Source organism: Barbus barbus (assembly GCF_936440315.1).
Source record: "Barbus barbus genome assembly, chromosome: 27".
Taxonomy (NCBI): Eukaryota; Metazoa; Chordata; class Actinopteri; order Cypriniformes; family Cyprinidae; genus Barbus; species Barbus barbus.
In genome coordinates this window covers 11,967,753-11,981,633 of record NC_136755.1, presented here as the reverse complement: position 1 = coordinate 11,981,633, position 13,881 = coordinate 11,967,753, and the positions used below count along the sequence as shown (strand labels likewise).

The 13,881-nt window shown below is 38.2% G+C and overlaps 1 protein-coding gene across 2 annotated transcripts in view; it reads right to left on the bottom strand.

The window, feature by feature from the left end:
- The window catches only part of LOC306847702 (protein CBFA2T1), a 60,281-nt gene extending 47,035 nt beyond the window's left edge, over window positions 1-13,246 (bottom strand). Inside the window, exon 1 of one of the 2 annotated variants that reach the window (XM_079381819.1) lies at window positions 12,832-13,246. In XM_079381819.1, the coding sequence (XP_079237945.1) occupies window positions 12,832-12,859 (28 nt within the window). In that variant the 5' untranslated portion in view covers window positions 12,860-13,246. The remainder of the gene's footprint in view (window positions 1-12,831) is intronic. The other variant, XM_079381820.1, reaches the window with a different exon arrangement.
- Between the last annotated feature and the right edge of the window lie 635 nt (window positions 13,247-13,881).

Sequence of the window (13,881 nt, the reverse complement as noted above, 5' to 3'; positions counted from 1 at the left end):
ATAAATCCAACTCTCTGTTTATAGCATTAATCCATCTTGTGCACACACACACACACATATACAGGTGCCTCCAGCGCTCAGCTGATGCAAGGGGCCTTTAAGAGAGTCGTGTTTGGCGCAGAGTGACAGGGAGCACCAGACGGGAGCCAAAAGTGAGATCTGAATAAGGATGCTGTGCGCGCACGCTCTCTAATCAGCCGCCGACTTTTCCGTTTATGCTGTCATTAAAAGCAATAGCCTGAGGCCGTGCATGACAAATCATCTCTGGCAATAAGTGCTCGGGGAGGCTGTGTCCAGAAGGACCCCCTTGTCAGTGACGAGTGCTGTCTTCCATGCGGCGCGAGATGATGGTGGCGAATCACCCCAGGATATCTCTGGATGCCACAATGGTTGATTAGTTGTCTAGATAGTCGAATCTTGAGGTCTATCTTTTTTCTATTTGTTGTTTTAGCAGTGGTACTTTCATTATAAGTATGCTGTGCCTAGCTGTTAGATAGTTTGATCGGGTCAGGTGAAGCTGAAACTAGTCTAACTGTACAGTTGCACAGGGCAGTTCACACAAAAGTGAAAATTCTGTCATATTTACTTACACTGATGTCCTTTGAAACATGTATGATTTTTTCTTCTTCTTCTTTTTTTTTCTGAAGAATGTTTAAACTTTTTTGACCATGAAAGTCAATGGGGTTCAAAGCATTACTGGACCACTGTTGTTATTAGTAACTAAAAATAAATATATTAAAAATCATTTTAAATAATTAGAATAAAGCTGAAATCAAATATTATGTTACATAATATATTCTCAGCTTAAACACACTCATCCAGAATCACTTCAGATTCCCAGCTCCATGACGGTGCTTCTTCTCTTCAGTTCACCTCACTCATTTTCTACAGAGTTCAGGTCAGAGGACTGGAATGGCCACAGCAGAAGCTTGGTTTTGTGCCCAGTGACCCATTTTTGTGTTGTTTTTGAGGTTTGTGTTTGGATTATTGTTCGGTTGGAAGATCCAAACATGGCCCATTATAAGATTTCTAACAGAGTCAGTCACTTATTGATTTTTTTATCTGTTGGTATTTGATAGAATCCATGATGCCATGTGTCTAAACAAGATGTCCAGGACCTCCAGCAGAAATATAGGCCCACAGCATCAAAAATACAGCAGTATATGGTGATGTTGGTGCTGTTTGACAATTTTTTTAAGGTTTTCTGACCCTGAGACTCAACTATTTTCTGCAATTCTCCAGCTGTGGTCCTTGGAGAGTCTTTATCCACTTAAACTCTCCTTCTCACCGTGCATTAGGACGATATAGACACACGAAATTCACAAAATTGTGAATATGAATGGGAATATACTTCAGAGATATTTTACTCATAAGAATTTCTAGGGGTGCCAATAATTGTGTCCAACGTGTATTTGAGAAAAACATTTATTTCATAATGATATTTCCCCCATTTTAAATTCTTATTATCCAATGAAAGGTTAGATTTTTGTGAATTTGTTTTATAAAAGATCAAAAGGATTAATAATGCAGATTAATTTTCACAGCCTTCTTTGAACATATTTACCAAGGGTGCTGATATTTTTGGCCATGACTGTGTATATATATATATATATATATATATAATGTAAAATTTATACATATAGTACATAAAAAACTTAAATAAGTTTAAGCTAATGTCCTAAAAGTCCTATTTTAATGTCCTAAAAATACTAAAACTATATAGAAATATATATCTAAATAAAAAAATTAAAAAAGGCATATGAAATTACTAAAACTTAAACTAAAAATAAAAAAATATAAACATGTAATATAAAAATAAACGCTAATACAGAATATAAACAAACGCAAACGCTATAATATATGCTATATAATATATATAATATGCTATAATAATTGACCTTTTTCATATTTCCGGGTTTCTCTGCAGCAGAAGTCATCATAGTTGGGTTAATATATTATTTTTTGCATTCCCATTTGCTCAAATAGCAAATGAAAAACTCCACGATAGTGTTTTCATGACTTTCAATAAAAAGAAAAAAATTGAGAGACTGATAACGGCAGTTAGCTGAAAGAACGATGTCAAATTTACCGTCCCTCCCACAGACGCTGCATTAGAATTAGAATGCTGCATGTAATTTGATGCAAAGGTAATATAATACAAACAATAGTGTTATCAATGTACATACATTTAAAAACAAAAATACAAATATGAAGAACTTTCTAGGATTTACGATGCCGATGACCGTTAAACGCGTCATCACAGTCTTGTGAAAAGGGTTCATAGTCTATAATATTAAAATAACATAATAGGGTTCCATTAACTTTTAGTTTTAATATCTTTTGCATCTTTTATTAAAAAAAAAAAAAAAAAAATTGAAACGAGGGTGAGTAAATTATGACCGAATTTTTATTTTTGTGCGGACTACCCCTTGATTACTCAACTATTCATTCAGACAGCTCTCTGACTAGTCAATTTAAAAATATACAGGTTTGCACATCGCAACAAAAAATGCCACAGGGGTAGCTTTAGGTAGCTATAAAAGGGTGAGCATTCAGACCGTGACCTGGCAAACGCAAATTTTAGATGCGATTAGGTCTCCGGAGGACGGAAATGTTTGGAATTAAGTGTCTCAGGGTGAATGAAACCATGACAAGCCCCTAATCCCTCTATTGAGAGGACACGCTACACCGCGCGCAAGTGCAACACAATCTAACCATCAAGGTGGCTTCAGCTGCACATGACTCTGTGCAGCATCTCCCATATGGTGCCGGGAGGAGGCGGGGCTAGAGGGAGACGGTGAGACAGAAAGAGAGAACAGTTAAAATTCGCAAACATAAAATTGCAGCTGCACCATTATATTTGATCCCAGTGCAGCTGTGAATTATTATGTGGACAATTTAATACTGCCAAAGAGGAAATAGCAGATTAAGATCATATCTTTGCATCGCTGCCAAAGTGTACGCACGTTTCTGAGCCCAGAGCCTCAAAGCAGGGGATGGGTTCGTTACGGACGCATCTCCTTTAATGTGCCAAACGAGACGGCTGGAAGACGTTTTTCTCGCTTTCTGTGTTGGTAAGGTATGCGGGGAGGTGCAGACAGGGTTGTGCTTAGAGGGATGAGCCATTCACGTTTCACTCATGCAGCCCCGAACGTCCTGCGAGCCAGTAATTTGTCCAGTCACCAGGGGAACATTAAAACCAGACCAAAATAATTCTTTACAGTTATGGAAAAAGTGAAGAGAAGAAGAAAAACAGGCGCATGCACACATCTTTCCCCTAAAAAGTTATTACATTTTATGAATGGTATGGAGTAATGGCAAGCATATGTGGCGCTGCACTCGGAGAAGTAGTCAAGGCTAGGCTAATCATGCTAGCAGGACTGGGAACCCTTGACACATAACGGATACTTGTTACTGAAGTATAGCTTACAAAACCAGATGTTGATAAAGACACATTAAGACAGATGGGAGAACAATTACTGGCACACACAACTGTCCTGAAACAACTTAAAACATTTCTGACCTTATAAGGCAAGATGGATTTATACGCACTGCCATTTTATTGCTCCATGAAACCCCTTCCCTTTCGGAGAGGGGTCTCAGTTTTGCCATAGCTGCGCCGCTTGCCGCAACGTGCAGCTATTTAAAACACTGGCGCTGAAGTGTATTTTGAAAGGAATAAATCAGAGAGAGACCACAGTGCAGTGAAATACCACATAATGCCATTCCAGTCCATACGTAGCCATATATATGCTTGGATACTGTTATGTGTGCTCCAAGGAGGAAGATGAGAACAGGCGAGATTATCCAAAATAACAGTCTTTAATAACAGTTCACTCAAAATGTGTAACAACGACAATAACTGGCAACTGAAATGGGGAAAACTCAGGACTTATAAACCTAGAGGCTAATGGGATAATTAATTAAACAACAGGTGGCGATGATGAACTTAACAAAAACAGAATCTTAAACACAGACATGTGACAGATACATTGCTCACGAACTTTTCTGCCAAACTGAAAATTGCCAAAGATCACCACTTCTGTGGGATTCATACAAACTCATGCAATTACGAGTCTTAAAGTCTTAAAGTAATTAGAACAATAGTTACTTTCCCTGGTAATTAGTTTATTTTATAATGATATAACTCAGTTACTGTTTGTGAGAAATAACTAGTAATATAACTAATTACTTTTTTAAAGTAACGTGCCCAACACTGAATACTATACAATGATTTATTACTTGTCTTTGTTGAATAATACAGAATATAAAAAGCTTTAAAAAATAATCGCATATTAAATCGCAATCGCAATATTGGTAAAAAAAATCGCAATTAGATTATTTTCCAAAATCGTTCAGCCCTAGTGCTTGAGTTATTAAAGCTGATTAGATTTATTAATGTTTTTAAAAAGCGCGAAAGAGAACTTGCGCTGTTCCTCAGGAGGATATCTGTGTATGCACTCAAGAGACAGAGCAGAGCACGAACATGTAAATTCATCTTTTAGCTGAACGAATGCGCCTAAATGGTCAAATAAACACAAAAATGTGTCAAAATGCGGCGCTTAGTACTTATTCACATAAACCCTCGTCGGTTATGTAATAAATGAATGTAAAGAAATGAGAATGAAAATACATATGTAACAGTAAATTGGATCCGTACGGCTCTTAAAGTGACAGCGGGCTAATATTCCTGCTGCCGACTGTGTGCTTAATATTAATCAAACAACAAAAGACAAAGACAAAATCACTCACTGCTCTTCACAGGTCTTTTGTAGCTTTAATAAGAAACAAAGGAAGTTTAATTCTTACAGTGAAGACTATGCTGTTTTATTTTACATTTAATTATTACATTTCTTTAGTAGGCTGTTCACAATACTTTAATACTTTTTTTTGGTTATATGGCCCTCTAATAATCGTGTTAAATAATCATGATTACAATATTGACCAAAATAATCGTGATTATGATTTTTGTCATAATCGAGCAGCCCTAATCAGTACCATATCAGCTAATGACTGATATTAGACTTTTTTTATTTTATTTATCCGCATCAGTCAGTAACACTCAAAGTTAATCTTTAAAACAGTAATAATTTAATAAGACTGTTAAATGTAATCTTAAGCAAGTCTTAAAAAGAATATTAATTTCTTGAACTAAACATTATAATGTTGTGATGCAGCGTTTAAAATTATTGATTTTAGTTTTAAATTTATTTAGACATAATAATACTGAATTCTAATATCAGCCATAACATGAAAATAACCGTCTAGAATTTTTCATATTGGAGCATCCTTAATACAAACATCTCCAAATTGTTTTTGCAGGCAGAATCTCAGGTCCTTAGAGGCTGTGCCACTCACATAAAGGTTAATTATACCCAAATACTCTGCACAAATTAAAGTGGTACGGATCACTGCCCTCCTCTCCCGACCCCCTCAACTCAGACCCTATTGATCCATAAAGATCCACTCCACAATACCACACACAAGTCACATAATAACCATGAGTGCTACATTACTTTGCTGGACTTGATCTGCTTTGTTGATCTTCTTCAGTATCTTCTTTCGGAGGGGTCTGAAACATAACTGGCGTGTCAGAGGTCTGTGGCAGCCGAGGCCAGTGCCCATCTGTGGGTTCATTCTGTGGTCATGTGCGTGCGCTGGAGCCATGCTGCTAATGGCGGAAGTCCTGAGTGACCAGGAATGGCTCCTGGCAGGGTGAATTCCTTCCCAGCTGTTTAAAAAAAACATGCTCACATCCATACGGCCATAAACAGGATCTGAGACAAGGTTCATTCCCGTTTCACAGCTTCTACGAAAGTCTGCATACGAGAGTCTTATCAGAGGAACCTCGTTTGTCAGGAAAAGTTCAGCGGTACAATCTTAGCTGCCGTAATTCAGAGCAGTATGTTTAAATAAGCGATTGAGTAATCAATGCATTATCGTCTTGGTCTATGGTGTTTCATATATTGGTATATTTTGACTTTTGTGTTAAAACAGCTCCTTTAGTCTTTCCAATAGCGATGATGGTAACATGGAGAGATAATGTCAAGTAATTCAGTGCAATTCTCCATTCGTTCTGCAGCTACAAACACTTTTAATGCGCCAGGGGTGCCCCCTCTATTCATGGCTAACAAAAGCTTAGATGCAACGGACGTTTAACAAAATGACTCTTTTATGCGAAGCCGCATTGAAAACGAAGAGGTTCATCCACCTGGACACATGCTCCTCTTTACCTGCTCCCCCACGCTCTGTCTTCCTCTACTTCTACACTTCAGCCCCGTCTTATGAATCACCTCTTCTAGAAATAATTGACACGGAGCGTTTATCTCGAAGGCACCTGCTGATCATTCAACTACAACACAATCTTCTAGTGTGCTACACCACAGAGCTATTGTCCCACCACAGTGTCTGTGACACTAACTGCCAACAACAGGAAGCCCAAACTATAGCCTCAATACAATTTGGACTAATCCAGAGACAAGAAAACACACACACACACACACACACAAATTCTTTTTCAAAAAAAAAAAGTCTGTATACTCAGTTTATGGAGAAGCTATTGAATACCAGGTGTTATTTTTTCTAGCAGTGTAAGAATCTATAGACATTATAATGAATGCACACCATATGGCATTGTGTGCTTTGGAAAATCACAGCGTTACACAATTGCATACTACCTTATTTTTCATTTATTCAGACCGTACGAGCGGTGAGTACAATTCTACCGATCCGCCTTGTTCTCGCCGTCTTTCTGCTCGCTTGCTCTCTGCTTTTCTCAGGAGCTCTAATTGACTGAGCGTGTCAATATGTGTAGTGAACACACAGGGGTCTACTGTCTCTGCCTATTGATCCATAGCTCTTGAAGGAGTCGAACCTCTAGGCTCAAAACAAATCTTAATTACACTCCTCTTTACTGGGCCACAGAGGCTGCACTCGAGTGGGTGCCCTTTTCATAAATACATATCAGAATCCATAAATCAAAACTAATGGGCGTGAGCGGCCCATGAATCAAACATTAGTGACTGAACAGATACGGCTGACAGATTCCCACTCTGATGCCATAAATTACAGAAAAAGGTAGTGCATCTGTGCTGCATGTAAACTGAGAACACCATAATAGCTGCAAGTAGGGTTGGTTATCAATACAGATTTCCCAATTCAATTAGATTTGATTTGATTCAAATTTCAATTTGATTCTGATTCATTCGGGTGTGCATTTTGCTTTATAACAGTCCAGAACGTGTCCTCATCTGATTTATAACGTCAGTATTTCTGTTTTGAGTCCTTTGTTTATCTCAAGTGTCATGTAATGTGAGTCTATTTCTGCACTGATTTCAAGAATCATTACTTTTTCATGACGAAAAAGTTTTGGAGGGCCAAAATTATTGACCAAAACAGTTGAATAAGCAGTTCTTTGATGACATATTTTGACTGTGTCTTTTTCATGAACACAATGTGACTAAGCTGCAATAGGTAAACATGTCAACACTTCACCTGGTTTCATTTATCACCTTAAAACATAAAGAATTCAATTACCCAACTGTAATTATTAAAACTTCATTTTCAGTTTAGATTTTTGACCAAAAGAAAACTTGGTTTCTATGTTTCAGTAAGAAAATAATTTGGTGCATTACTATTAAGAATCATATCTTTCAGTTTACATCAAGAAAAATAATTAAAGGTACACTGGAATTGATAAAAAATTTGATTGGATTATTCATTATTATACACATTATCCATTATTCCAGGCATTATTACATGGTTATTTAATCCATAAATATTTTTTTTTGTTAAATGTCCAGCAAATTAACCCAACATGAAATGAACAAATATTAGATCTAGTCACACTGCCCAACCATAAGCTACTGCAAAGGTAGCAAAAGGATAAACATCACTGAAAGCAGGTTTCTGACGTCTCTTTGGCAGTTTGTCACCCTTTTTTATGGAGAAGCTTTATAGACTTCCTGCAAAGAGCTGAGTCCATCCCTCAGCAATTGTTACCTCATAAAAAGAAGTAAACCCTAATGAAGCTATTACACAGTCCATATTCTCCATCAATCATGCCTTTACACTGATATGCCAAAGCGTAATGTTGGTCATGTGCCATTCTCACCTTCAGCCTTGGCAAAAGCAGCCCCTGAATCCACAGACAAAACCCAATTACAGATAAAAATGTGCTAATCTCTGATCCCAGGGAGCAGAGAGTCGGTCTGGAGAGAGATAGCGATGCCGCGAGGCTGAAACGCAGGCCAGATACAGCCTGTATGACAGAGCCTGTGATTTAAAAAATACATTTTTTTTGTCTCCTTCACTCCTTCCTGCTAAAGTCACGCTCCCTTGGACCACCCCATCCCCCCCTTAACACACACACATACACACTCATCCTGACACCTTCACCACCCTGAATCTTTTACCCTTTTACAGCTAATCTTTAAATGTAAATTCTGTGACGGGAAAATAGAGGAGGCGCAAGATAACAGGTTACATCTTCACTCCTGCACCGCTATCGTCTTCTGCATCGCTGAAAAGCACCTATTCAATAAGATTACCTTCTGGCAGAGTGCACGGCGACACACCTCGGCTTTGTATTCATTAAACACACATCCCCGGCTTATCTGAAATATAAAGGGGCTTGTCAGGATGGCACATTGTGTGTGTGTCTAAGGGGAAGGCAATGTGCATTAGGGCGATTACAATATCAGCCTGGTCCAGATGGAGGCAGGAAAATAAACAGAGGGGAGAGAGAGCGAGAGACAGAGACAGAAGACAGAGAGGTAGTTTAGCGTGCGCGTGACTGCGTGTGTGTGTGTGAGTGAGTGCGGCTGATGTATGTGAGTGAATAAGACGACGTGTTGGAATAAGAGAGGAAGGGAGAGAGAGAGAAGTTAATTGGCAAGTGAATCTTGGATTAACAGAGAGAGAGAGAGAGACAGTAAAAGAGAGAAAGGAAGACAGATAGTGAGCAAGGCTAGGCGGCCTGGACACCTGTCAGCTGGAGCAGCGGTTTGTTTAGTTAACCCCAGTCTGGACCACAATGACGGCTCAGGTTCAGATAGACCCCATTTTCAAGTTCAAATCCTTCTGTTGTTTTAAGCCATCAGAAATGGAGTATTTAGTTTACTATTTCAATATTCATGAATTTCAAGAATTAGTTATGACCTGATCAGAAATATCTGACTTTAAATATATATTCATTTATATTAATATAAAATTCTCTATTTTAAATTCTCCACTCTTTATTATTAAATTTATTAAAATTAATATACAAAAATTAATACTTACGATGAATTTGTTTTGGAAAAACTGTATTGGCTAAAAAAGCCCCATGGAAATTCTTACACATCCCCCTTTGACTTTATATTGCCTCATTATATTGTACTCTCCAGCCCCACGATACAATAAAAACCTCTCATCCTCTTCTCTCACATTATACTTTCATGCTTTATGAAATCCAATAACCACACGCTAAATTCCCCTCGTTGAAAAATTTGTAGCCATTATGCCCCCTATCGATCCGAAGCACGGATTCTGGGAGATGACGGCCGCCTCAATCATTCATGGCCTGCCCTCCGAGGAGACTCACGTAGAGTCAAATCTACAGCCCTCGCAAATAAGGGCCCTTTCTCCCCTCTGACAAAGCCCAAAAACTCACGTCGCTTATTTACAGCCCAAGATTGAGTGTGTCAGCAAGTTCAACAGTAGCCCTCAATGAATATAAAGAGCCTCATACATGATAAAGCTCAATGGAAAGAGATGCGAGTGAAATAACGCTAATGCATTTTGGGAATGTTTCCCTTAAGAGCTGAAACATTAAGAGCGCATATGATGCACTTGGCTGATGTCGTGTAACTGAACTCGCTCGTTTTTCTTCCCTTCTGTTATTACAATTTTTATTCATCCAGAGAAATTATATGGTCTGTCAGCTTAGACCTTTTTGCACACATACTGTTTGCTCGCTGCAAAATTTACAGCGTGTGTTTCTGTATCCTTATGCACAAAGAGCATGTTTTTGATTTAAACATGCATGAAAGAGAAATTGTGAAGCAACGAGACATGCTGCGTATTTGTGCAAGTGTCTGGTGAGAATGTCTGCCAGTTTATGTATGGGGTTAATGACATCACTAATGAAATGAGTTACTGCAATGATAACACGCTTGGCTTTTGGCCAGAACGTCTGCTGTTCGTCATTTAAAATACACAGTAAGCACTTAACTACAAATGTTTTTACGCTGCTCAGCATTTAAGGTAATTGAGAAGCACATTTATCAGTAGTGGAACACGCAATGCTTGTCTTTCATGAATGTGACAAAAACAAAAAAAAGATTCACACTGCGTGGTTAATTAATTTGTAGTGATGCATGGTGCATATTTATAGATCATCCTTACGGAAAATATGTATTAAATTTACATATAAGCTTAAACCAATATGAGTAAATATCTCCCTGACATACTCAAAAATAATGGATGAGCATTTCCATATCTCTCTCTCACACACAGCTGTGTGTGTGTTGGTGTGGGCAGTCGAGTCATCTCTTCATTATGCTGTGGCAGTGTCTGGTTTCATGCGTTTGACCCGCGTGAGGCCAGTGGGAGTGGAGGAGAGGGGAACAGGTGTGAGGCAGGCAGGCTGGTGGCTGTGCAGATGGCCTCAGCCAGAGGATGTTGCTGCCTGTTAATGCTGGCTCCAAACACACACACACACGGTGCTTATCGCTCACCGAACCCTCACCTCCGGCCACCATACACTATGTTTGCCTTTAATCAAGGTACGCTCACTACCTGCACTGTCCATTGGTCTCCAGTTCGAATTTCGTGTTGACAGGAGCAGTGTGCAAAGACCTTAATGAGGTGATGACCAATTCACAGTGGAGAGTGTCATAGTTACAGCAGTTATTGCTGGTCATTAGCCTCCATCTTCTGAATCACACAAATATAAGGGAATAACCTATCTTAAAAAAAAAAACTGCATGACTATGAAAGTAAAAGAAACCCCTTTTAGAAAAATAAAATGTAAATCTCCTTTAAGATGAGAATGCTCAAGATTGTTAAATACAAACATAAAAAGCATAAATTTGACATGAACAACACAAGCTGTGAGAACAAGCAAAGTTCTTCAAGGAAACAGCAGCTCTTCAAAATCCCTTTGGGTTGTTTTCCGCCTTAAATACACACGGACTGCAACAGAGGGCAAGGAAAATAAAATTCTACCCTTTAATTTTCAACTTTTACCCATCCAGCCTTTAAACTTTAAAGGCTCAACTCTTCAGTCAAGAGAGAACTTAAGCGCTGAGAGCGGACTATTCACATCATGATGGATTGAGAAGATGAACTTGACAATTGTGACAGGAGCAGCTTTTTTAAAAGCTGGCTTAGTCAGAATTGATAAGCACTTCCTCTGAATCCATTGTGAAGTCACAGTCGTCAATACAGCTCCTCAATCAACTGTGATATCACAATTGGCAAACTCATTTTGTCAATTCACTGTGACGTCACAGTTGTCAACGGATCAGTTCAACAAATTTAATATCACAATTGTTAAACACACCTTTGTGAAATCACACTTCTTGCATCTTAATCCACAATTGTCATGGATCTTCTCAAAATATGCATCACTGTTGTCAAAAATCATCTTCTCAATTGTGATGTCACAACTGCCGACTGATTGTTTTATCACAATTAAACATAGCTTTTAATTCAGTGTCATATCCCAGTTGTCAAACGCATCCTCTAAAATGTGATTTATCAAAAAAATTTAAAGCACCTTCTAAATGTATCATGCTGTCACAATTTTCTTCCTGTCTCACACCAGATGTTTACCTGTGCATGCAATCAAACGTTTGATTTGATAAATTTGAAACGCGTGAGAAGCTCGCAGACTGGCCAGCAACAATTCAAGCTTATTAGACACCGTTAATGTGTTTATAGACGGAGGTGATATTACACTCGGCCAACAGATGACATGCTGATCCCCAGTTAATGTATGACTGGTTTACTTCATCTATTATTATGAATGTTATGAAGAATTACTGTAGAAATAAGTAAAATGTCTGTTATATTATTCTTATTAGGTTATATATTTAAAAATAAATAAATGACGAACAAATCTAGAGGATGCATTAAAATTCGTAGGCTACATTAAGACCCAAGTTTTGTGTTGGATTTGGAAAACTATAGAATATATATAAGATAAAGAATGTACGGAGCACGTGAGATAAGAGACAGCACACATAATCCATCTTCATAGAAACATATATAGTTATATAGTAGCGTATTGCAATTTACAACAATTACTGACATAAATTCTCCTACACAATATTTTCCTTTAACATTAGTTACGGGGAAAACCTCGATGAAATATATTGCAAAGCGATATTATAAGGGATAAAGATTATATGAAGTATGTCATAAAATCCAGAGTAGATTAATAAACGTAACATGAAAGAAAGCTTGTATGAGCGATGTTTTTCATTGTTTACAAATAGACGTAAATGTCTACCAACGTTAATTTTGTTAAGATCTATGAGAAAAAATGTAAGTGGCCATTTAAAATAATATGGGTAAATATGACAACTCTATGCATTACTAGGTGATATTCGCTTTCCGCTGTAAATAATATTACATAAAGCAATGCGGGCAAACCGAGCATATAACAGATATATAACGTTAACAGTATTCTGCGACAGAAAAATAATATAAAGAGTTTGTCATTTATCCAATTGTAAAATAAAGCATCGTAATAAATGTATTAAACGTGGCTAAAGTGTACAAACAGGTAAGTATTCATCTGAGATGACGGGAAATAGAGATAAAGCCAGTAACTGAGGGACTTACACTGAAAAGAGGTAGAAATTCCCACCATGCGTAACTGCGTTGTGAGAGAAAAATTAATTTCCTGTCCTCGACTCCAGTCGATATATTAGTGATGTTTCTCAGTCTTAAACGTGTACTTCCAAGATGAAGAAGAAAATGTGTCCGTCAAACTCCAGCGTGCAGAAGGGCAATGAGCTCGAGGATGATGCTGTGTGTCTCGAGCTCATTTAACTCATTTAATGCGCCGTTTTCCTTCAACTGTCCGAGTACGGGAACACGAAACACACAGAAACGTTTGATCCTAGTGTGCGACAAGAGTCAGAGATATTTGGAGAACAGCGGAGTAGTGGGGAAAACGGTTTCTTCCGAAGAGCCTGTAACGCCTGCCCGGCTGCGTGGAGAATCTGTGGTCCTTTGCCTCTAGTCGGCGAGCTTCGGCGGGAAACCCAGGTGCAGAGTGGGCGGGGCTTTCACTAGCGGTGGGCGGAGCCTGACGCAACTGGCATCTGGACATAAATGTGCACAGGTTTATGGGATAAACTCCATGTAGAGCGGAATAAATGAGATTTTATGAGAAACGAAGGGGATGATAACGATACGCTTTGTTGTGATACATTGCTGTCTTTCTCTCTCTCTCTTTGTGTCACACAGTTTGCTTTAACTTAAAGCAAACACTGACCCACAGGCCCCATTGACACCTTGTGTAAACATCTGTTTGGAGAGTGCTACATCTATTATAGAAGCTGTTTCCACCTCAAAGTAAAAAATGAAGGTAATTGTGTAAACAGTTGAAAGAAGAAATACAATCACACTGTGAGATAGGCCTATTCAGCAGCAAGTGTGAGATTTAAAGAAGAGTATAGAAATAAAATTGCAATTATAATTTTTATTTGTTTTTTTACTCTGCGATGGAAACTAGCTTCTGAAAACCAGATTTAAATGCAACCTTACGTAATATATTAAATCAAACATAAGTATACTTTGGTTTTTACGCAAGGGAACAGGGTACAAGCAAAGTGTGCTGATGAAAATTTCGTCATCACTGTAGCATAAAGCCTGAATCTAACAGTG